This window comes from Apus apus, chromosome 14, assembly GCF_020740795.1.
Source record: "Apus apus isolate bApuApu2 chromosome 14, bApuApu2.pri.cur, whole genome shotgun sequence".
NCBI classification, from domain to species: Eukaryota; Metazoa; Chordata; class Aves; order Apodiformes; family Apodidae; genus Apus; species Apus apus.
The window spans coordinates 2064056-2089739 of record NC_067295.1 but is presented as its reverse complement, the minus strand read 5'-3'; the positions used below and the strand labels follow the sequence as shown (position 1 = coordinate 2089739).

General features: G+C 46.7%; 1 protein-coding gene across 1 annotated transcript; it reads right to left on the bottom strand.

The window, feature by feature from the left end:
- Nucleotides 1-11517: 11517 nt before the first annotated feature.
- SSTR5 (somatostatin receptor 5) lies at nucleotides 11518-19676 on the bottom strand. Its single transcript, XM_051632331.1, has 2 exons — nucleotides 19649-19676; nucleotides 11518-13049 (listed from the first exon to the last, which is right to left on the bottom strand). Exon 2 carries the CDS (start codon nucleotides 12983-12985, stop codon nucleotides 11873-11875), a length of 1113 nt encoding a protein of 370 aa, XP_051488291.1. The 5' UTR covers nucleotides 12986-13049; nucleotides 19649-19676; the 3' UTR covers nucleotides 11518-11872.
- Between the last annotated feature and the right edge of the window lie 6008 nt (nucleotides 19677-25684).

Here is a 25684-nt window from a genome sequence, read left to right as displayed (position 1 = left end):
TGATGGAATTGACACAAAAGAAGGCTATACTGATTTTTTGGGGAAAACACACCAAAAAAATGTGTTCAAAGCAGAGCACTGACAGTGTAATTCACCCTCCCTCCCACTCAGCTGAGTCCAGCTGGCCACAAACCAGAAATCAGTTTGGAGCAATTCTTCACTAAATTATGCAGAACCTGCACCTTGTTTTTCTGTTTTGGTCACATTAAGAATAAAATAGCTAGTACTTGTTCAGAAGTGTTGCATGAAATAGGGGTTCTCTGCCCGTCCCTGGACCAGCAGCACCCTCTGGGATGCTACCACAGCACCCAGAGTCCAGCAAGGCCCTGGGTGACACAGACACTCCCCAAGCCACAGCTAAATTAAACATCTCAGCTCTGTGTCCTATCAGCATTTCAGTTACTTGTATTGATTTATTACAATCATCCTCAAGCTAAGATCTCCCCAGTCCCAGAGTGAATCAGGGAGCTGGTGATGCATCATCAAAACTCTAGATATTATTGTGGGGTTTTTTCATCTTGATGGGCAGGATATGCTCAGCTTTGAAATTTTTCAGCATTTTAATGAAGTGATTAGGACCAGCTTCAGCTTTCACTTTGTTCCTTTAAAGGGCTGGGGAAGTAGAATGGTTGGAAAAAGGAGGGGGGGGGAAGACAAACAGCTTCATGTATGGGCTTTTCATACAATTCCATTTCACACGTTCTCTTTTTGTGCTTTGTGGAAATTACAAATGTTCTTTGCTCGCTGAACAATAATGGAGGTGTCTTAATACCCTACTGGAAAATTTCTCAAGGGATTCACCAAGGCTGGAACCCACCCCCATGCAGCCAGCCAGCACCAGGTCCCTTGTTGTGAGACATAAGTGGTTCATAGACTTCACTCTGTTCTCTTGCACAGCAGTGAATTTCACCTAAATGAACTGCCTGAAGTGATTTGAGGCTAAATTCAGGCTGGTTTTAGCTGGTATCTGTCACTCTGGCTACTGGCATTGTAGAACCTGGACAAGGACCCCAGAGTGGAAGGCAGGGTTGATGTTTCCCTGCCAATAAACCTGCCCAGTTCAGGGGTGCAGAAAGGCCCTGCTCACATTGCTTGGCTTGGTCTGCATGTTCCAGCTCAGCTCCACATTCACATCAGGGCTACAGCAGGTGGGAAAGCAGATCTAGTTGCATTTCCCCCACATGAGCTTTCACGGGTGTTGGAGAAATCCGAATACAATCTGGTGAGGTGAATTTATTCGATGTAAATGAGTCTTTGCTGCCTGGAATAGCCAGGCACATGCATGCCAGAAATGAAAATATTTGCAAGGCTGGGCTGGGAGGCCCACCAGACCTCTGTCTATCACCTGGCATATGGGACTGGCTTCACACGTGTGGCTGCAGCAAGCGAGCCCAGGCTGTGGTGTGAGGCTCCCGAGCGGCGCAAATGGGAAAGCAGAACGAATTCTGGAAGCTGCACAATTAATTGGCCCTGCCCATGGGAGCTGCTGTCATCACGTCCCTTCAGAGCCAGCATTTCTCCTTGTGACGTGCCACAGCTCTGCCATTTCTGCTCCCTGCCTTTGTTCTGCTGGTTCTGCAGAGGAGCTGGGGTGCTGTGCCGCGGTCCCTCCTCTTGTGCAGGAGCTGCTGCAGCCCCAAGGGTCAGTGGTGACCGTGACTTGTGCCCCAACCTCAGGTGGTGGGAAGAGCCTGTGCAATGTGTCATGTTATTAATTTGAGTAAAAAAGTTCCTTGTTGTTTTGTGAGGGCTGTAAGTTCATGGGTTACATGTCCTGACCAAGCACAGACTGGAAGGAGCTGCCTGCTGGAGAAATGGTGGACTGGAATAATGGACCTGGACTCCTGAAGCCTTAGACCTACATGGTGTTGCTAAGAGCCCTTCATAGAGTCATAGAATCACAGAATATTTGGGTTGGAAAGGGACCTTAAAGATCACCTAGTTCCAACCTCCCTGGGTGGGCAGGGACACCTCCCACCAGACCAGGTTGCTCCAAGCCCCATCTAACCTTTTTTTTTTGTAATCCCCACCTCCACCCAGGTTCTGTTTGTACTCTCTGGGCATGCTAGGCACTTCTAGGCAGTGACACAACACACCTTTAGTTCAAGTTTCAAGAAAGCACTAGAATGTTGTACTGGGAAAAGCCAGGAGAAAGTCAGTTAATTGAAAACTTGAGAGGAAATTTATTTTTTCTTCCCCTCCAGGTTCTCCACAGAAAGACGTGGTGGGACTTGCCCCTGGAGCACTGGGAGAGGAAGCCCAAAATCCTCCTCTGGAGTTTCAAGATGGGGAAGCTGATGGCACATGCTCTGGAACAATGATGGCTGCACCCTGGACCTCCCATCCAAACACTCTTCTCTTGCACAAGGAATACAACACCCAGATCCCCAGTCTGCACCTAAGGTTGCCTGGCAGAGGGACAGCCTGACTCCATGAAGAGGTATGGTGATACACTTCTCCTGAGGGATGTTCCCAGCCCACCGTTGAGCTGCAGGGCCCGGGCTGTGCTGTGGGTACGTCTGGCTGAGCTGTGGGTACTTTTGCAGCATGAGGGCCTGTTGGGTCACCAGAGGACAGGACTGTATGTCCCCAGAAGCACCCACTTCTTTGAAAGGTTGTTGCTTTCCATGACCCACATTGCAAAAAATTAAAACACTACAGCAACTCTGATGGTTCATCCCAGGAAACAGAGAGTAGGCTAAGGGAACAGGACACAGCTGATGTTTGGGACAACTCAGTGCTCGAGGTCAGAAACCTGGACTGAGAGCTTAAAGGCTCAAGATATAGACGGTAAGAGAGCAAGTAGAGAAAGCTGTCACCTTTAGTGGCTTTTCAGGGAATGATGAAGAGATACAGAGGATTAACTGTTACGAGATTACAGCAGGAAAGAGAGAGAACACAGAAACCCCAGAGCATCATCCATCTCATAGCAACAAGGCTGGATTTAGATGGAGTTATTGAAACAGCACAAAAATGTGCAGGAATAAATGTGGCATGAAAACAAGGTGCAGGTTGAGGTGACCAGCTATCTCAGGTAACCGAGATGGTGAAGCTGGATGAGCTGTTCTTGGAACACAGCACAGAATTATAAAAAGAGCAATTTTTGCTTTCTTTCTGGCTGCAGAAGGTAATGGGCAGTGAGCAGGAGCAGGGGACAGGCACTCTTTGCACATGCCAGAAACATGACCTGGCAGTTTTTAAGGATGCTGCTGCCTGTGTCAAGGCTGTGCCAGGACCACATGCCCCAGGAAATGGTTGGATCTCAGTGATAACCCAGGGCCAGCAGCTCTCAGAGCCTCAGGGAACAGAGGTCTGGTTTTAACAGGTGTTTTCTTAGGGCTAGGGTAGTCCCAGGGAGGTTTGCATTAAGGCACATACAAACAATATGGATTTGGAAAGTTAAACTACATTTAACTGCAACTCAAGGAGAGAAGGAGCAAAAAGTAGGCACTGAATATGTGACTTTACCCCCACACTTACATCCAGTTCTATTGGAATAAAGAGTGACTTTCTTAAGAAAGGTGCTCTTTGATCCCAGCTCTTGCTTGTTTGGATTTTGCTCACATGCTTCAGGCAAGCAGTTCAGCATCCAGCAGTTGGAAGTCTGTTTATTGAGAGGTCTGCATGAATCTCAATCAATATCCATAACTGGGGGCAGAAACAGAAATGGCAACAAGAAAAAATATTTTGCAACCGAGGTTGGAAAAGGTCAGATGGGCACAGGACAGGGTTTCCTTGACCTTCACGTGCATGTGGGTTTTTGTTGTCAGAGCTAAGATGTGTAATACTTTAATGAATTAAAGTGTTGGCCAAGAAATCCGTATTTAAAGATGAATAGGAAGTTTTAATGTAAAGAATTGTCTGGCGAAGTATTAAAAGTGTCAGTCAGTCCCTCAGTGACTGGATTTGAAATGTGTAAAAAAAAAAATAACTGCACTGGGGAGTGTCATGCCTGTCTCTTGCTTTCTGGGAAGGCCTGGCTGGGAGGACAGATTTTCATCTGATTTTGTCAGTCTTTGTCAAAGCATGACATGTTTTGATAAAATGCGTTCAGAGATGCTGTCAGCTTGCCTGGCTCCTCCAAAATCCACTGCCAAGCTGCTGGGGAAACCCACAACTCCCTTAGAGGAGGGTGGAGGCTTTGGAGAAAGAGCAAATGGAGCTTTTGAAGGCACAAGTCAAGTCTGAGAAAAGTCTTCCTGGGATGAGGAGAGGATCCATGGGGAAATGGCACCATGTTGTGGGGGGACATGGTCTGCAGCTCTGCAGGAGCCGTGTAGGAGACCTGTGAGGAGCAGAGCAGCTCCCTGAAAAAAAAAGGGCCAGATAAAAGCTGTCAAATTGACTCTGAACAGCTTTATCTGGGCCATGCTGAGGAGATGACACCTCAGAGCCCAACTGGACTGACCCAGGGGCTGGATTCTCCCCGAGGGTGGTAAGCAGACCCTATGTGTGTTCTTGGCTGCAGGTGCCCCTGGTGCTTCCTCCTCTAACCACAGCTGGGGTGTTCATTATGAAACTGAGCTCCTCAGACAGTTGTTTGTTGGAAAGGTCACCTGGCTGCCCTATCTGAAAACTGATGCATTGAAAGCTTTCCTAAATTTGCTCATTTAATATGATGCATTGCAATATTATCAGCGAAAATGTTGGCAGGCAGACTTCTCACCAGGACATCTATTTTCCAGCAACTGTGGTCCCAATCCTGACCCAGGGGTGATGGGAGTAGAAGCAGGGTAGGTCTGGCCCCGGTTCAAAACCAGGACCCCAAATGGTGCCTTTTCAGACCAACCTCTTTCGCAAATTGTTGTAGTAGGTAGATCCAAGGTTGATGAGAATAGAGGAATAAAAGCCAAAGTTGCAGGAGAGATGATGGAGCTGGGACAAGGTGTGGGAATGCCTGTGGGTCAGACCTGAAGGAAAAGGAAAGCAAGTGCAATCAAGAGGAAATCTCCTGTCTCTAGAAGCAATACTTCAGCTCCCTGCTGGACGTTATTGCTCCTGCCAAGAGCTACAGGGACTGGGACATGTTTATAGAGATACAAAGTGCCCCCCAACCCATGCATGGTCCCTGGCAGTCCAGCTCCTCTTTTTCAGAGACATTTAGGGGTTGCGGGAATCTGTGTGTGTTCAGAAACCTGAAACTGTCCTCCCAAGAGAAACATTGTACTTGATACCAGTGCCCCAGCTCTCCCCATCACCTGCAGATGCTGCAGTAGCTGGTGGGCCATGCGGTGGCGTTAGAAAGGATGTCCCTGTCCCCTCTCCCTTCCGCCAACCTCTGGGAGCAATTTGTCAAAGCAACGCTGAGACGCTCTGTGCTGAGGTTTTCAATTAAAGAACACAAAAGCCTGTTTAATAAACTCTTAGAGGCTTGTTAACTGAGACATAATTAAGATTAATGTTGACTGGGGACCAGAGGAAACAGGGCTGAGAGTGAATCAAAGCAGGGCAGACAGTTTCCACCATGAAGGTAATGCAAGAATGAGTTGGTCTCCTGGTAGCGGGTGCGTTGCTGTGCCAGAGGGACCCCTGCTTGTCCTGCCCGGTCCTGTCAGAAGATCAGGCTGTGTTTGCTTTGGGCTGAGGGGGGTAAGGAGGGCTCCCCAGAGCTGCTGCAGCAGCCCGGAGCTGCAGACCCACTGCCAGCAGGAACAAGGCAGGTGAGGTGGGACCAGGGCCAACTTCTCAGCAGCTGCAGGTGGCCCAAGCGGCCACGGGGCTGAGGTCCCAGCAGGAGATCCCTGTCCTTCTGCTGTTGCCTGGGGCAGGTGTGCTGAGTGCAGGCACCACTGCACAGGCCTGTGCTTGGCCAGCCTGCCAAGGCAAATCTGCTGGCCTCCTGGGAGCAATCTCAGGAGTTGGCAAGTGCAGTGTTAGCATCTCTGTGGGACCTCTTCCATCAGGTCCTCGGGGTAGATGATGGATTTCATGATTAATAACATGCCCCTTCTCATCATCCTTGAGAGCATAAATCTAGCTGACAGTGCAGCAAAAGGCTGAAGAGAAGAGGGGCTGTATGTAAATGCCTTTGGGCTGGGCAGGGACACTCCAATGTGGCTCAGCTTGAGACAGGTATGGGTGGCCAAGGGTCCTGCCAGGCTTGGGAGGAAGATGAGTCAGCCCAGCTGAAAACCTTCAGAATCTATTTAACCAGAAACTCTGCTCTAATGCAAACGATGAGCATGCCTAATTTTTTAATGTGCATAAAGAGGATTTGGCAAAAACAGTTCCCTGCCTTTTTAGCAACAGGAATGACATGTTTCTCATAGATCACACTGACACTTTGCAATCCTTTCTGCATTTTCACAGCCCAGTCAGTCATCTATTTGCCAGTCATTAGCAACCAGCAGAGAATGAACTCAGCCAATACCATTTAGGTAAGGTTGGTTTTGAAGCACTGGCAGAATCCTTCCACTGACTGTGCCTTGAAATTAATCAGCAGTATGACCTGGCAGATGCAGATTTATACTTCACCCTCTGAAGGTCTTTGGTGTTATGTCCTCATTGGTGGGAATTATCTTGTTCAAGACAGACAGGGTGACAGCAGATCTCAAAACACCTGCATTGGTGTCGGATACAAAACCTATTGCAAAAAGCTAAAAGTGCCTGGCTATCCTGGTGATTTGCAGGGGGGAGGAGAAAGAAGTATTACTTTATATTTTTTATTTTAATTCAGACCAGTGCAGGGCTTTTGAGGAGGTCTGAATGAAAGGTCTGGCCACGGGAAGCAGAGCATCACCCTGCTCACGTAGCTCTGCTTGCAGGGCAGGAAATATGTTGGTGGCTCAGAGATAGGGAGGGAAATTGTGGACAAGGTTGAGTGTGATAAACACAACAGATAAGAGGGAGCAAATATCAAGGGCAGATTTGGCTGCAGAAGGACACAGCAGCCTGGGTTCCATTCCGATTTCAGCATTCAGGTTATCAAAGCTCCTGTTTCTTGCTGTATGCTAAAATGCTCCTTCATGTGCTTCAGAGATGTGACTTCCCAAGGCTTTACCCAGATTTCATTCCTCCTTTTCTGTTACTGAGTACAAGTTACGAGCATTCTTTCCATAAATTGAGGATAAAATGTTCATGGAGCATTGGTTGGCACAGCTTTACATCATCACCCTTGTGCCACAGATGGATGGTTCATTAGCATGTTGAATGGTCCATCAAGGCTCAGTCTGTGTCATCTATTCAATCCTCTTTGTCCCAAAAGAGTTGCCCTGGAATTTTCTTTCCAAGTGGTCCCTCTTGGCAGGAGTAATGACACCCAGGCTTCTGGTGCCCAGACCCAGCTGCAAACTTTCTGGAGATGCAGTGTCAACAAAAGCCACCTGACTGACCAGCTAGCACAGGTTTTACCAGCAAAACTCCCACCTGAATAAGGGAAAGGAGACTTAGGTCACAGAGACACAAAATCAATGTGCCAGAACTTGATCCTTTTCATAAGAAGTGACTATTCCTGCAAGACATGGACAAAATTGATGCCAATTCAGTGGTGCCAGCACTGAACATGCACTTGGTGCTGGGACATTCCAGTCCCTCTGCCACATAGGACAAGTGTGAGAAAGGAAAACCTGGGTTAGTTTTACAGGCAGAAAAATGTGGGAATCAGAGCCTGCCTCACAGCCAACCAAGTGGTAAGGTTATAATTAGGAACTGAGTCAAGGCCTGTGGGTCTCAGCTGCCACCTTAAGCACAAGCCCATCTTCTCTTCACAGAAAGCGCCTGACAAGACAGTCATCCCTTCCTCTTTAGTTCCCTGTTTTTATGGGAATATATTGCATTAAATTAAATGTGTTTACAAAACAAAAATTCCTTCTGAAATGCACGTTTATCCAATTGCTGGAGCGTGAGCATTACTCTCCTCTTAGTAAATAAAAGCAGGTTTGATTTTTTTAAATCAGAAAACAAATTAGCCATTAGCATAATGGAAAGCTTGTTTCTGTCTTCTTTTTTTTTTTTTTTCAGTCATGTGGGTACATTCTGCATGTATTTCTAAATTTGTTTTGGGTTTTGTTTGCTTGTTGTTGGGTTTTTTAATGAAAATTAATAGGAGCTTCTCTGCTGTAAGTTAGAAGAGGAATCAAAAGTAAATTCAGACACTTGTGAGGCTTTTCTGCATTCTGGTGTCATTCTTTCTTGGAAGGACTTAATCTTGAGTGTTTTATCAAAACCAATTCCCTTTTAAATCAAGGGAAAGAGGATCCCTGGCTTGATCAGCAGATGGATAGTGGTTGTCAGTATCTTTTGTGTCTTTCACTGGTGGTCAGAGCATCAAATGGGCCATTATAAAGTACTGGGTGATTAGCAGGACATTGTGCTTCCTTGTGGACTGCAAATTTGATCTCACACTGAAATCAGCTCTGATTTGTTCCACTTCTGCTCAATCTTGACCTGGCATTGAGTTCAGGGGTAGCTTGGACATGCTGGTGAAGCAGCCCTTATGTCCCAGGGGGCTGAAGCCACTGTGTCCCCAAGGGGACAGTGCTGTCACTTGGGAAATGGGCTGAGGGCTGAGAAAACAGCCTGGCCAGTTGGACTTGGGCAGGGGTTTTATTCCTGATGAGAAACCTAGGAGTTAGCATCATAAATAAGAGCTGGATGACTTTTTTTAAAAAGACTATTTAGTTGTGCACTTGGTTCAGAATGTTTTAACGGAGGAAAGTGAAGCCAATCTCTGCAGCAGGAGCCTGAGGAGCACAGCAGATTATTAGTCCATAGTAATTCCACCCAGTACATGCTGACCTGACTCAGAGTCAGAGAAAAGGACTAAGAAATTTTGCTGGGTGCACAAAGAGCTTATAGTTTGCACTAAAGCTCTTCCTCTGTGGTAAGAGCTGATGCTGTTGTTAGGACAATATTCATGTTTATAAAGCATGTTGGCATGAAACACAGCTGTTTTTTCTTTCCAGCATGTTATGAAGTCATCATGGAAAGGAAAACAAAGTCTCCCTAATACACCAGGTTAATGTTACACTGTTGTGTCCTGATATCACACCAGATTAACATGACAGAGGCATAAAACTCTGAATCTTCATTAATCACCCCTCTTCAGCTCCCTCCCGTGCTCAGAGAGGTTTGAAATGAGTATTAGCTTTTTCCCTGAAGAGAAAATGAGATGTTACCCAGAAATTATCACTATTCCAACACTGCCAGTTTTTACTCAAGTGTTGGTCATGTGAGTATTTCTCAGCTCTTCTGTCTTCTTAACTAATGCACCAAGGAGGTGTTTTATTTTCTTTGGTTTTTGTAGTTTATTCTTCCATCTGCTTCTTGTTACAATGCTCAGTCTTGAGGTGTGAGACTTATTCTAGCAATGTGGTTTTATTTTTTGAGACTGAGACACTCAAGCAGCCCTTCTGCCAGGCAGCCTTAGGAGGGCAGGGATTACTCCTTTCCCCTCTCTTCCCAATACATCGTCACTCTCCAGGACTGCCAGGTTGGAGTTTTATGGAGCTCCAAGCACCTGGGTAGGAGACAGCAAAGTATAAAAGTTCTTTTTTGGGTGCTGACTTTCAACCCTGACAGAGATCAGCACCATTCTTCCCAGTTTTACAGCTACAGAAACTGGTGCCCAAGGGTTGAAGTGGTTTGGGCAGAACCTCTCAGCCTCAGAGGCAAATTCCTAAATCTTACCCTGGCATTTCAAATATTTTCTGCTCATAACTGTTTCTTGCCACTTCCACAGCAAATACTATTATAGCAAGCAGCTGGTGAGAGCAACCAGCATTGCTCAGCTTTGCTGTGAGTGTGAACAACCCCCTGGTCGCTTCATTCTGCTCATTTTCCCTGTGCTTGAGAACTCAGCTGCTCCAGAGGATCAGGCCAGCGATGGACGATGGCACAGATGTTCTCAGCAGCACACTTTGATTTGAATTATGCATCCCTGTGTTCTGCAGAGCTGGCTCCCAGTGCTGTGTACGTGGGGCACCCTCCCTCTGTGAGAGCATTAATTATTACGGCTGCTTGCAAAATGATCTGTGAACTAAAATGGGTTTTTCTGATTTTGTCACGGGAGAAGAACTTCTGGCTAATCAACTGGGGGCAGATGGAATTGGCAGAGATGACATAAAGGCCTGCACTAATTATTCCATGTGTCTCAAGAACTGATAAGAGAGTTGATTTATGCCTGGAACAGCCTGATAATTCTGGAAATAATAGATATTGCATAACTGAATTAATGAATGTGAACCTGGTTGTGCTGTGAGTTTGAATTAACAGCCATGGTGTAGCACAGGGCTAGGGAAGGTGGGCTCCAGCCTGCTCCTGTGAGAAGCCTGGACATGCCTACTAATGGCCCAAAGCAGGGACCAGGACCTGGATACATCCTGCAAAACCTGCAGTAATTTCAACATGGGGCCTCTCACATTAATCACTCATGTCCACGCTTCTCTGGGTTGCACTTTAGGGGGGGAACCATCTCAGCACCACACCCTGTTTACAGTTATTTCAGTGATCTGCCCTGCTTGTACAAACACCAGGCTGATGTTTGCTGCTGGGCTCAGCCATGTTCCTTAGAGATGCTACAGAAGGTCACCAAGATTGGAAGGACAGCTGAGATGCCCTGTCCTATTTTATCCCCTGCCCCACTGGCTGTTCTATACAAACACATTTATTTACAAAACTGTTTGACCTGCTTGGGTGGCAGTGGTGGTAGACAGTAATTTCTAAAGAGAATAAATCATTTGTGCCTGGATAACAAGAGAAAAATACATCTAATTTGCTTTCTTCCTTTGGGTTTATGAAGGGTCCTCACTCAACTGTGCAAGCAGCTTGGATCAGACAAGAGGCAGAAATCAGGTTTGAGTCTGTTCCTTGCTCCCCTCATCCTGCTGTATGGTCCCACTTCAGCTGTTGGATCTCCATGGATCTACTGAGCTCCTGAACACCACGAGGCACAGTGACCTTCCTTTTGGTGCTAGAGCAGGACAGAGTCCCTGTACTTGCCCTGCCATAACACCTGTGCTGTGTCTATGATGATTCAAGCATCAGAGACTCATCTGTATTTTTTTGGCAGTGCCTGGCAGAGCTATGAAATGGATAGTCAGGAGGGGATTGAACTTGTTTTAATTTCTGAAAATGCAGTTTATATTCATGTCCATACTTACACTCAGAGCCAATAAATATACACAACAGCTTTTCCAGGACTTCACAATCATCATCACTTATATAATAATAAAGTGGTTACATTACATTTTATATGCAGTTTGCCTTAAAACGTGAAAGTACCATGAACACAGTGAATCCTTCCAGCAATTTTTACCTAGTCTTGTTTTTATTCTTTCTTATTTTGTTGGAAAGATTCTCCAATACTACAAATCTCTTATATGGGTTAATGACAGTAAAACAATGTAAATGAACTCCACAGCACATTATAGCCATGGCTCCTACATAATGTCAAGATCTGTGCTGTGGCCTTTTTTTTGTGTGAAACTTCCTCTTCAAAAAAAATCATGGTTTTCTTTGAAAAGATCCTCTTGAAGACTTCCAAAGATGTTATCTGAGTTGTTTTCTGCTTTGAGCTGATCCAAACAGTGCAAAACAGCCATAAACTCAGCTGAGCAAGGTAGTTAAAACAGGTTTAGTGTTGCTTTCCATCACCAGAGCAGTAGGAAACCAGCAGTGTGCACCAGTAGATCAGGTCTCCAGGCACAGAAAGTGGCAGCACACGCCTGAGGCAGCTGAAACACCATAAGGGCCAAAGCACCATCACAGCCCAGTGCAACCCATAACACTTTTAGCTGGGAAAGGAAGGGGAGTGAAGAGACATTTATGTACCTTTATTTGAGCTTGTGGGTCTTAGCTTTTCGCTTTGCTATGAATACATCTCTCCTTTAAGTCCCCAAGGTCTACAAGAGCTTTGCAGTCCCAAACCATGCCCTTAGACCTTGCTGGTCTGCATATGCCCATTGAATTCAATATTTCTCTGGGTTAACATGGATTCCTGCAAGCGGCTGCTGTTCTCCTGCCTGTGTTCAATGGGGTCACCATCCTCTACACCATTGCCCCTTCGGAGGCACAGGACTTTCTGAAAACTCTGCTTGAAGTTGTCAGAAAGGAATCCATAAAGAATGGGGTTGGCACAGCTGTTTGCATAGGACAGGACCACCACAAAGAAGTACACTCCTACCAACACAGGGTCTTCTGGCAGGATGAATATCAAATTGACAATGTTCATCATGTAAAATGGAAGCCAGCAAAACACAAAGACCACCACAATGATCACCACCATCCTGGTCACCTTTCTCTCTGATCTCCTGCGCCTCGTAGACCCAACTCGGATCCCTGAAGACTTGACTTTAATCACAATCAGCAAGTAGCAGAGACAGATCACCAACAAAGGACCAAAAAACCCAAGGACTGACGTGTAAATGATGAATGCTGCTGACCAGATGTTGACAGGCTCTGGCCAGTTCATGTTGCAGGTGTGAAAGTCTTCCTGCACATCTGAAAAGATGATGACTGGAAGCACCACCAAGAATGAGAATGTCCAGACAGTCACGCTGATGAGCTTGGCCACCCTGGGACGTCTCCACTTGGTTGATTTGATGGGATGAACCACAGCCAGGTATCGGTCCAAGCTCATCACAGTCAAACAGAAAATACTAGTGAATTGGTTAATACCATCTACAGTCATCACCAGCCTGCACAAAAAGGAGCCAAAAGGCCAATAGGAGATGGCATTTTGGGTGGCCAGGAATGGCAGGCCCAGCATGAAGAGCACATCAGCAACAGCCAAGTTCAAGATGTATATGTTGGTGACAGTTTTCATCTTGGCATAGCGCAAAACCACATAAATGACCAACGTGTTGCCACTGAGTCCAACAGCACATACCAGGAGGTAACAGATGGGGATCAGGACTTTGTGGATGTATTTGAACGAGGGCTGCTCTGAGAGTGTCCCATTCTCTGTCACACTAGTCAGCAGTGAGGAATTCACATTGCTGGAGCTAACTTCTGGGCTAAATGTGTTGGAAAAGTATAAAGGATCCATAACTTTTAGTCCTCAGTTTTTCTTTTAAGGCTAAGAGAGATTAAACTTCATGGGCATCTTGTTCCTAGAAAGGAAAAAAAAAAAATAAATAAAAAAATCAAGAAGAGAAGGAGAGAGAGAAAGAAAGAGCAAACTCAAAGTAGACTGAGTTTTACACATCATTTCATTTCTGTCTTTAGTCAGAATTTGTGCTGGAATTATGCCTGAACAAAGAAACCACACAGTGAGAGCAGTCAAGTGCTCATCCCAGTAGCTGGTGGTATCTGTTTAATTTTCACAGATTCCATGGGATGGGGTCAGGGCTGGATGTAAGTGTGAAGATGGGAAGCAGTAACTCAGCATGCATCCTGCCAGAAGACACCAGAGAGAGGACAGAGGGTGATGGGGCATCTCACTTCCCAGGCAGAAGCTTTCCTGCAGCAAAGGGCTCTGAGTGCCCTGGCACATGGGCTGCTTGGGTGCAGAGCCTGCTGGCCACAAGGCCAGTCCTTCCTCTGCTGATGAGCAATGTTAATTTTTGCTTACTTCCTGTGCCATGTGGCAAGCAAACCTCTCCCTTGGCCTGTCTCACTCCCATAATCTGCTGTACACACATGTCCTTCTTCCCAACTTGCACAAAAATACACAAATCCAGAACCCACCTTTCCCCTGAGCTTGCAGTCTAAAAACCTATACAGAAAATGTCAAAAGATAATATTTAAAAAACTGACAGCACAGCAGACACCAATCAGACTGAAAGCAGAGCCCTGGCACTAGTGATAAGAGTTTTCAACCTGATTTGATGCAATTCTGCTGTCACTTGGTGGAAGGTGCCTGGAGAGGCTCAGAGACTGAACCAGTCCTCTCTCCTTCCAGTACCAGCTCGGGGTAGTTTCCCAGTCCAGCACCACAGACAGTTCCCGGCTCTTCCCATCGGAAGCTGGGCTGTTTCACAGGTCTCCCTGTTTAGAGAGAAACAGTCTCAGCTTGATATTTTCAAATGCCACTTACTGCCTGGCAGAACCAATCGAGAACCCCCAGGGAGCATCAGCAGCTGTGTAGGAGGGGAAATAAAACCCTCCATAACATCCAACAGAATTCTAGGAAAGGAAAAAAACCCATTAACTCCAAGCTGGAAAGGCCCATAACTGAGCACACCCCTCCCTGGGGTCAGGCCACACTCACACAGCTGAAAATCACAATGGAAAGGAACAAGCTGTTCCTTTGCCAGCTCTTGAGACTGCGCTTCTCTTCAGTGTGTCTGAATCCCTCTCCTCTCACCTTGAAATGTGCTTTATGTCTAAGGAACATCTTTCTTCTGCCAGAACTCCAAACTGCAGCAGGCAGCTTCAGGACACAAACAGCTGAACAGATTTGCTGATAAAATAGGTTTTGTTAGACAACTGAAAAAGGCTGAAAATGTCCAACACGTTTTCTGTGGCGTGCTTGACTCACATTAATACTTCTTCATTCTCTGTCTGAACAGGGTCTAAGTCAGTATTTATAAAGCTTTCTGCTAGAAAGACTTCAAAGCATCTGCTATAAAAGAGCAGAGATTCCAAAAAGGGATCTGGCCCAAGATCTCTCCTAGGTCTGGCCAGCAGACAGTGATGAAGGTGCTCAAGCAGAACATGCCCAGCAACTTTTGTTCCCATCAACCTGATAGTTTAATTTCCATAATAATCTGGGGGGAAAAATGTGGATTCAAAACCACCCAGCCCACATGACACCCATGCCTGTCAAGCACAAGCAAAATCCTCTATCCTGTAAGCATGTAAAAGGCTTCTTGTCTCCAAGAGGAACGCAAACACCTCCACGGGCTGGTTGCTGTGCCTTCTCTTTGGGTGAGAAAACTGCAGTGGGTGAGAGCAGAAGTCCCTCCAGCTACCAGCAGTAATCATAAATATGTTATTCTGATTTGGAACTATGCAGATGGAAAGTAGGTGTCTCGCATATAACTCTGGGGTTGGGAGGAGATGTACCAGAGAAAGCAGAAAGCCAGGGTGGCTGCGATGGGAAAGCTGAGAGAGCTGCCAAAGCCCAAACAAATGCTGGCTTGAAGATGGAAGTGAGAGAGGGACAAGAGATAAGAAATAGCAAATTCCAGTTCTGGCCCATAAGAACAGACTTTTTAATTCTGCTCTGACACTAATTTTAAATTGTAGAGTTGTATTAAAACTCAGATTATTTATAGGGGAAATCTAGGAGAAGCCAAAGCAGCCCCACACTTAAGCTGTGAGGGTTCTGGCCTCTGGAAGAACACACTTTCTTGCAAGCCAGATGCTGTGTGACCCAGCTGATATCTTTGATGGAAAGAACACTAAAAAAAAAAATAAAAATGGGTGATGCAACCTTTGTGTGTTCTCCACGGAGGAAGACAGCTTTTCCAGCCTCCCTCAAAAGTAGCTGTGATGGTCTCCTGCCTTCCTCAGGAGCCAATGATGCTTCACCAGTTTGTCTGACTGCTTCTTTAGTATTTTGGGCTCTTGGTTTTGTGTAACATTAACCTTTACTCTCCCTTCTTTTTGTTCCATTTATGAATTTTCCCTTTCATAGCAGGTAGGCTCAGAAGGCAATGCTTTTGCTGAGAGGCTCTCACACAAAGTCTTTAATGACTTCATTTGGTGACAGCCAACTGGTTGGCAGCACCAGCAAGGACCTCACATCATCTGAATGCTTCCTGTGCACTGGCTGGGGATGAGATGTATTTAAAGTCATCTGAGATCTGAAAACTGAGCCCAGATCTCCAGAGTCCCCATCCACTTCTTTATCCACTGAGCCCCTGAAACCTCATCCCTTTGCCTCATAGCCACTGGTGGTTTGGGGTCTGTTCTGGCAACAGCAACAAAACCTGAATGGCTGCAAAAGCACGTTTTGCTGGCAGGCTTTGGTGAGCACAGATACCCCCTCTGTTTCCCTCTCTCCAGCTGACAGATTGTCCCTCACCAGCACAATTTTACCTGAACTAATATTGCCACTACAGCAGTTGATGACCATGAACCTCAACAAAAGACAACTAAATCTAATTAAGGCATGCTGACTGATAATCTTATACACTCAATCTGGTATTCTTAATTAAAGGATCAGTCAAAAAAAAACACCTCTAGGGGACTTCCTGGTGTTCAGATTTTTTTTTTCCCTTTAGTGTCTGATCTCCAAGACCTCACATTGGTACACTCCATAAATTCTGGACTTTCTGCTTAAAACACACAAACCAAAAGGGACAAGCTAGGGAGCTAAGAACACAGATCAGAGTAATCACTAGTGTAATTCCAAGTTCTCCTTTCACAGAGCAAGTACCCTGAAACACAATAGGCACCCACTGCAGCTGAACACCTCTGACTGCCTGTGTCCCTGCCTGAAAAAATGGAGAGAAGAAATAGCAGAGATGTTCTGGTACAGACCATTCCACCCAGAAGAAGGTATTTAGCCTTTGTGGAAACTTCTCTAGCAGGTATCCTAACATGCTTTTGCTGGGCACAAGAGCAGGTATCCACCAAACAGCACAGAGCAGCCCTTTGTGACTGAAGCATCATCACAACATAAGGAAGAACAAACCTTAAAGCTGTCTTGGCAGCTCAAAGTTGAAATTCCTCCTGGCTGTGGTTACAATAGTAAAGCAATAATAACTATGAAGTGCCTTGCATCAGAGTCAAAGCTGGGTATGGCTGGGACCAAGAAGAAATTGCATAAAGAAACCCAATTTTAGGAATCAAGGTTTGATCTCACTGCCTGTTTACCACTGGAGTCATAGCTCTCTCTTGTGCAGCATCAAACAAAATTATTGTGATGAGAATTACAGCAACAGAACTGCAAATTACTGCTTTCAGGTGCAGAATAACTAGCAGGAGGAGACAAAAAGGTAATCCAAAAAATAAGTTTTTAAAAGAAGTATTCTTGGTAGTAATGGGAAAAAAAGTAAATCACCTGGAGAAGCATCCAAGAAGTATCCAATAGCAGCAGAATGTCACCTTTGCCCCCCTTCTCCTCCCCCCAATCCCGTGGAGTTGGCTGTGATGGGTAAGTGCAGCAACTTGCTGAAATGAAGAAAATTAAAACTCTCCTGGACCTGTAGCAAATTTGGGGGTGAATGTTCATCACCTGCTTCCCCAGGTACAGCCTAAGGGGCCTCAAGCTTTGTGTTGGTGTGGATGGAGGAGGCAGAGGCCACGTGAGCTGCTGCATGTGGAGAACTGGTGGAAAGGGGTGGGAGGGAGGTGGGGAGTGTGGAAGCTGGTGTGACCTGACAGAGGACTCTGAACTAACACAAACACCCAGGCAGGGCTCTGATGAGGAGGAGGGAAATGCAGCATCATGCCAAAACCTACTTCAACTTCTTATGGTTGCAATGTTCTTGTACTAAAGCAGTAGCTCCCTAAGAGCACAGAAATCTCACCAGTTCATACACAAAATTATTGGTTTTCCCCCCCTCCCATGCCTATTCCATCACTGGGGGCAAAAAAGCAAAAGGATTCAGCTTGGATGGGAACTTTCTCCTTGTTCAATCTGCCATTTGGTATTTCTCAGGGTGTGTTTCTCACTGCAAAATTGATTTTCCTCTACAGAAGACAAACCAATGTTCTTGCACTAAATTTTGCTTCTGTTTTAACTGGTTATATTGGTATTAACAGTGACCAACTGAAGTCAAAATTAAATAACATCTTGCCACCTCTAGCACTATCAAAATCTTTAGAAACTCTGTTTTCAAGTTGGCAACACTTCGTTATCACCCTTCCCAGGCCAGCAGTGTTTCCCAGAGCCCTCTGCAGAGATGTAACCTGAGGACCTGTTCCCATTTTTAGTTTACAAACAAACAGCCCATAAAACACTTTCTCTTTTGCCAAATATCTATTAAGTACTTTTTTACTCAAACACAGGCTCTGTTACGCTCTCAAGTTACTCACTTTGGCTGAGGTGGTCCTGTCACACCAGTCCTGTAAATCACATGCTTCTGATTTGGCTCCCAGATCAGTTAATTTAAGCAACTTCAGCCAGAGGAAAATGTGGATGGAAGCCCCCAACTCTGTGCTCACACCTGGGCAGATGTGGCTGGGGCTAGACTCCAACCCCTGCATCGCTGCAACCAGGGAGGTTACCAAAATGTTTCTTTTTTTCCCCTCTCTCCTCTGCAATCCATTAACATCAATTGATTTCAGCAATGTAACAGCTTCAAAGACAATTCAGCTGAGGAGTATTTAACTACAGGCTGTGAAAGAGCTGAAGCAGCTTCAGATCCTTTCAGCTCAGATTCCTTCCAGGACAGAGTCCACCAGTCAGACCAAGCTCAGTAACAGGTTCTCTTGCTGCATGAAGTGGAGCAGCTCCAGGAGAGGACCTCTGGGGATCCTTTCCCACCAACAGTCGAGGTGCAAGGTCTCTGAAGCTCCCCAGGTGCAGATCAGATTCACTTCAGCCACCAAGCTCTAGTACCAGGCTGCCCCAAGGAGCTGGGATTCCCTGAACAAAGACTAACAGACTGATCCCAGCACCCTAAGTACTGCCTGCCTGGTGTGACCTGCATTTCCCCTTCCCCACAGAACTATAAAAAATCTCTAGTCTACCCCAGTGCAAGCCTGCAAGTTCAACTCCTCTGAGTCAGGTTTTCTTTCCCTGCTCTTCAGTGCAGAAGTCAGGGCACAGGGAACAAGCCGTGCCCGGCCCTGCGGATGCTGGGAGCTGCAGTGACCCAGCGAGGCACAGGGACACACGGGGCTGCTCCCAGCCCAGAGCGATGGTGACTCCCAAGACTTAGCTTTGACCTTGACCATCTCGCTGACCACCTGAAGCACATCCCGACCTCCTGCTCTTCCCTCCCGTGTCTTAACAGAAGGAAGAATGATGCCCCCCCCCGGCTTGCTGTGCCCCATCCTGCAGAGCATTCAGGGCTCTGCCACCTTTTTGGGTCCCGATGGGGCTTAAGCCTTGCCGAGCGGCTGGCGGGTCGGGTCGTGCACGCGCATCCCTTCCGCGGGTGCCTCGCTCCCCGTTTCAAGCTTCAAAGCGAGGCGAAGGATTGTCCCGCCTCGAACCCCGCATCCCCGGCCCGCCCCAGGCTCCTATCTCAGCCACCCCCCCGGCCAGGACGGGGCTCCTCCGCAGAAGCCCCCGAAGAAGGGCAAACTCAGGGGGGGTGCGGCAGAGGGGACCGAGTGCCTCCTTCATCCTAGGGAGCCCCAAGAACCGGGGTGCTCCTTGCAAAGCGCCCCGCCTGCCCAGTCCCATCCCTCCCGTCTCTTCCCTCCCCATCCCTTTAGGCTCCTCCAAGCCCTCACGCTGTTCCCTTTTCCTCCGACAATGATTACCTGCAGCTCCAGGGATTCCTCTCCGTCGGGTAGAGGCATGAAACCTGCTTTCCCCCCTCGGGCCTGCGGCTGCTCCGGCTGCAGCCCCCCCTTCCCGGGGAGCGCACCCCGCGATCCGCCGCTTCGCTCCGGCGGCGGGCGGGGACGGCGGCCGCTCCCCCGGGAGGGAGGGACGGGGCTCCCTCCGGGTCAGGCCTCCGGTGGGAAGGGGGGCGGAGCAGGGACAGGGGAGGGGGCCTCAGCCCGGGGGGGGGGGCCAGCCTGGGGCCACCGGCTCTGCAGAAAGTTGGAGCCGTCGGTGCCGCAGACGGCAGGTCTCTGCTCCGCACCCCGCTCCCCCGGCACCCCGTGCCCCTCTCCCCACGCTTAGGGATGCCCTTACCTGGCTCTGTCGTCTCGCTGTGCCCCCCGGACCCCCACTCCAGGCACGGGTGCGGAGGCTGCGCCTTGCGCGGAGAGCGGCGGCTCCGGGGAGGGGCTGGGAGCACCCGCTGTGTGCCCGCGGAGCAGAGCGAGGGCTGCCACAGGAGACCTGCATGGCTTCCTCCGGTCTAGCTCCCTGCCAGCTCTGAGAACTCCTTTTAAAGGCTCCCGCAGGCTGACGCGGAGGGAGCCCCCTCCCCAGCGCAGGGACCCGCTGCTCCTGCCCGGGCCGCGCAGCCCCGCGGGCGCGCTCCGGGGCGATGAGACGGGACCGGCATCTCCAGCACGTTTTACTCTCCTGTCCCTGGTGAGCATAATGGAAGTGATAGGGTGGCTCTCAGCATCCTGCCCCTCCACGGCAAACGGGAGCCAAAATCCCATTTTTTGGGGGGGCACGTTTTACTCCAGCTGGCTACAAATCAAGCCCTAAAATTACTAGCTAGAAGGAAGATGCAGGGCTCGGGATCCAAGCTGGCAGGCTGGCCTGGGGCTTTGCTTTACTCCCTCCTAATCTCCCATTGACTTCACCTGCTGGGCAGGAAGAGGCTGAAATATTTCACCCTTTGAATGCAACAGGTGAACAAAAACAATCCACAGCCCCCCTCCCTCTGCTCTTACATATCTAAACACCCACACCAGGGTCACCAAAGGCCCTTTGCTTCACCGCAGGGGGTGGTCAGAGCTGGGTGGTGAACTGAGCCCAGGGCTCCTCAGCCCCTGCCTTGTCCTCATCAGCATGCACGAGGTGTCATGTTTCATAATAATGTATATGATCTTAATCCAGGGCTGAGGCTTTTCAATTAGAGATCTATGATTGAGTCAGATGTGTGAATGCACAGAAAAAAAAAGAGAAGCTGCTTTTGGCATGTCACTTTCTAATTCAATCTGTTGATGTATTTATGGTCATGTATTGCTAAATTGAACTAAGACTCCAGTCTGCTTTTGCCATGACAATGGGGAGAGTCATCTGATAAAAATAGAGTTGGGATGATAAACAGAGAAGAGGAGATTTTGATTGTCTTCTCTGCAAGCAAAATGGGATACAATAGTCCCACTGTGAATACCAGCTTGAATCTAATTTAGTGAATTTCCCTCGTATATTTTATTAGCATTTTATTATCAGTTGTTACATTAAAGAAGTTGCTGAGAAAACACAGCGGTCCCTAAATTTCCCTGCAGAAAACAGCATTCTTCTTCTAAATAAACACCTTGACAAGAGCATTTTTACCAGGATCTGTGCTGTGATGGAGACAGGATTTTCAAAAGCTCTCCAGGCTTGTTGAATTCCTTACCCACTCCAGACAAGAGTGACGCTCCATTCTGGGGCTGAATGAAGGGAACACTAAGGCTGGCAGAGGACACTGCTGGTTATCATGCTTTCAATGGCTAATGCCCCTGCTCAGAGACCAAAGATCACTTACACCACCTCCAGAATAAACATGGGAGGAAAAACAACTCCTGGCACCCAAGCGTGGGCACAGAAGTGTGTGCAGCAGGTGAGATGTGTGGGGGACGAGCACACAACAGTGGTGTGCCAGGAGTCTTCTGCACAAAAACACTCTACTGAAAAGCAGGTGAATCTGCATGGCTTTGCCAGGCTGGAAATTGACTCCTTAGTGCTTCAAAATCTTCCTAAGTGGTGAAAATCTTTCTTTTAAAAAATGGGAGTCAGAGGCACTGGCAAAGAGTATGTTCTTGGTTGAACTGCCAGCTGGGGCGGGGAAACATGCCCCTTCCACACAAGAGTCCCCAAGTGCAGGATGACCATGGTGTGAAGATGCCTATCCCAGCATACTACAACACTGGCTGTCACTGGGTCGAGTTGTGGCTCCCAAGACTCAGATCCTACATGAAGGTTACAGGAAAATTTTCTCTTCAGATTTTGAACTTTTTTTTTAAGATTGTCAGTTTTGAGGGAAAAAAAAGAAGTGATCAGGGAAGGAAGAGCTCTGCTATATTACCTTGAAAGAAAATCATCGAGCTTGCTGGATGAGAGTGGTTGCTCATCACTTGGAGTTTTCAAATCCAGCTGAGATTTGGGCTCTAGTGTAGCCCTGAGTTATTCATGTTACCATAGAAATAAATGGATCCATTTTCTGCTGTTCACTGTTCAAAGCTTCAGACCACACTGGCTCCAGATTTCTGTCACACGTCCACCCCGTCAGCCCTGGCCATGGCTGTGGGGTTGGGTTTCCAATCTCTGCTTCTCCCAAGAACTCCACATACAGCAGGGGCTTTTTTTTCCCCTCTTTTTCTTTTTTACTTTTTTCTTTTTTTCCCCCCCTCAATGATTGGTTTGCATTCAGCTCAAACACTTTCCAAGCTCACAGAAAATATTCCTCAGCACAGCTTCTAACTGGGACATAGTTGCTCCATTCCCTTACATTCCACTGGGCTGGCTGAAGCTGAATGTTTTCACTTTTCCTGCAGAACATGCTGCAGAAAACCAGGCAGTGGGAATCACAGTGAGGTTTTCTTCTCTTTGTTATTCTCCTTATGAGGAAGAAAAATCAATGCCTTTCAATTCAGTGCATTAAAAATCTCTCAAATGGGCTGTAATTACAGACCCACCTGTTGTCCAATTGTGGAATCACCCCTGCCGGAGATGCATGAAGATCTCACCAGTTGGTCACTGCTGAGCAGCCTGGGATTCCTCCCCACCTTGGTGATGCTCCAACAGAACTCTCTGCCTCCTGGGAGCCCTATTGGAGGAGAAATCACAGGCCAAGGGCTTGCTCACTGCTACCTCGAGCGATCATTACTCTGCTATTTCCAACTTGGTTGGGGAAGAAAACTTTGTTTTTCTTTCCATGACTTTCGAATCAGCTGTTCTCACCAGCCATGCACCAAACTCATTGCTCCTTCAGCCCTAGATCTGGCAGACAAACTGTTGTTAAGGTCTAAATTTTTGTCCTGTCCTGCTGATCAAAATATGTATCCTTCCACAGAGCTTACTCCTCTCTGAGCAAACCCATCTATAACTCTCTGCCAGCCTCCAAGCACCATTTCCCCAGCACTGGAGAAGAATCACTGGTCTTAACCTTTACGTGGCAAAATGCCACACACACCACTTTGTACCAGCAGCATCTGGTGGTTTCAGCCAGTATTTCTGACAATGCAGTTTTTGATGAGAAGCTCATTTTCCATCAGAAGGACTTCATTCTTTTTTCTTTTAACCAATTGTTAAAACCAGTGAGGGGACACACCTCTAGGTGTTCTACCTGTTTCTCACTCGGTTCATTGCTGGTGAAGGGTTCTGTGACCTTCCAGAACCTGGTTAGAGAGGCATGTTGGTGTCACATGCCATCATTCCCACCATCCCTGTCCCTCCTCCTTCTGTCCTCCATGCGTCACTCTCCAGCAGCATAATTGGTCCTGAGCACACAGGAATGGTCCTGGAGCTCTGATTCTGTCAGGTTTTTGGGCACTGTGGGTTTGAAAGATGAATAATTCAATAAAATAATTTTGCCCACATCCTGCTGTTTTCTGGTTTTGAACTGGCATCCTGTAAGTGTCTCCAACAGACTCAACTGACATTTGAAGATAATTTCCCCATCCTATTGAAGTCATGAGGAAAATGGCAAGATTCCAGCTGCAAAGCAAAACCTTCTTAAGACCTTGCTGGGTTTCATCAAAGGGATGAAACAGGAAAACCATTTGAGGTGACCAATGGTTAACTGCAGAATAGTTGTGGGAAGATGTTTGCAAGTGTACATGTTTTCCTGTTTCAAAGCAGTGTACTTCTCTGTGTTGTGTTTCAAATTGGTTCCATAGATTTGTTCTCTGATAGTCTACAATTAAATGTAATTACATGCATTTTCATTTAATGAAGGTGCTTTGTTTTCAATGAGGTGATGTCCAAGCAGCACATCTTCTTCAGAATGTGACCTCCTTCTGTTAACCTTGTGTTAGGAGAAATGTGAGGGGTTGCATATTGAGAACCAGACTCAGACCTGTGATGTGCAGACCTGCGGCTCAGAGGAAGGTCTTTCCCTGAATTCTCATCATGTTCTGCCTTATGCACCTGCTCCTTGGGCAGCACTTCTGTAAAAATGCTCTGCATTCCATGGCCACCCTCAAGCAGTGAGAGGACCACATGGAGGCCAGAATACCAGAAAAGCAGAAAACCAGCTTTTCAATGAAAACTTCTTGTCTTCTACCAGTGCAACGAGCAGACCACCATGATTAGTTAGTAGGTAGCATGTAACCCTTTCCAGCTGTCTTCTAAACAAAGTTCACCAGAATTCTTCAGAGTTCAGCTGTCCAAAACAAAAATCTCCTGCATAAATGTCCTCTAAACAGCTCAGTGCAGCTGAGGTGCTCCAAACCTGAAATGGTTATTGCACTGGTGCTGGCACTTCCAGGAATATGTTCTGTGGGAAGAGGACTGGAGCTGCTGAAGTCACTTTGTGACCTCCATGAGTGGTTTTTTGTTGTACTGTTGTGACTGGAAAGCACAGAGAGGAGGTGATTTACCTAATGATTCATTATTCCTTTTGTAGTTGTTAATGGGAGCAGCAACCAGCACCTCAAGCCTGCAAAACTGTTTGGTTTTCTGCCAGATTCCTCATTATGTGGGTGTAAACACAGGTAAATCATTTAATAGAACAGCCTTTATTAAATAAGGAGGGAAGCCTCATTAAATGGAAAGCTCTGGAGGTCTAATGACAAATATTTACACGCCTGGGGACTTGTTGCAAGATTGGAGGGGATAATAGAGGCAGTTTGGTAAAAATGAAGTATTTGATAATATAATGCTCATTTTAGGATTCAACTCCAGAACTTGTTGTTCTCTCCAAGGAAAAGAGTAGGAAAATGATCTTTGACTTACAAGTGCTCTCCAGCACAAAGATGTGGAGTGTAGAAGCAATAGCATCTGGCATCTGATACAGCCCTAAACAAGTGTTTCCTTTGTGTTATCTGAGAAACACTCAGAGCTGAAGGAACAATATTCCGGTGATACAAACAGTTTTTTAGAAACTGTTGATTCAGAAAGGCTTGCAGCATTTTATTTCCCCCCCCCCCCTCTTGTTTCAGTCCAGGAAGGTTTTCACACACGGTTGAGGCTGTGTTTTCTGCATCTATTCTTTGCCATGGCCTCTGCTGGCACTTTAGCTGTTTTCTAATGCAAATAACTTGCAGCCTTTAGTCCTGTTAGGAAATTAAGTCTGCAGACAAATTCACTTCAATGTATTGCTTTGCTTTTAATGAGAAGCAGGAGCAAACATAATAATAATGATTAAATATTAAAACCCATCTCCATGCTCACGTGCTGATGTGTGGCACATAAGAGCCTCATGATTAACCTCCACAGTCGAATTTGCTTTGGTGCTGGGGAGAGCCTGTCTCATTAGCAGGCTTACTACTCCTAGCAAGTGTTTGGTTAATAGGTAGGATACGTCTTCTTGGATTCTTCCTGGCACTTTACACATCTTGCTCTATGAAGAACAACATTACACAGGTTGGTTTTTGTCAGCTATAATGTCCTGTGCTTAAAATATTTCAAGTCCCTCTTCTGAAATGCTCTACCAATACTGAGTTCCTGGCCCTGGGGAGTATTCTGCCTGTTCTGCTGGCACACTGTGTTCTGCAAAGCCTCGACTGTGAGTTGATAACAGCACTGAGAAAGAAGCTTTGATATCTTCCCTCTCACTCCACAGCAAAACCCAGATATTTACTGAAAAAAAAGCTGTATTCCTGTGACCAACAAGTTTCATTTCCATTTTTGAAGTTGTTATGAGACTGTGATTTTTAAGACTAACATTTAGGAAGCATTTATTTACTCCTTATTTACTTCTTTGCTTCCTGGTGTTAAGGTGGAAAGTCATATCAATTTCTGGTGAGGTTTTGTTTTGATCCTTGAAACAAAACCTCATTTCTGCAGCTCGAGTTTCACCACTTTATTTTCTGTCTGCTTCAGGGAATCAAAAATGCCCTGCACAGAGAGACTGGGAGAGAAAATTTGGTAGAGATGGTTATATTGGTGCTTCTAATG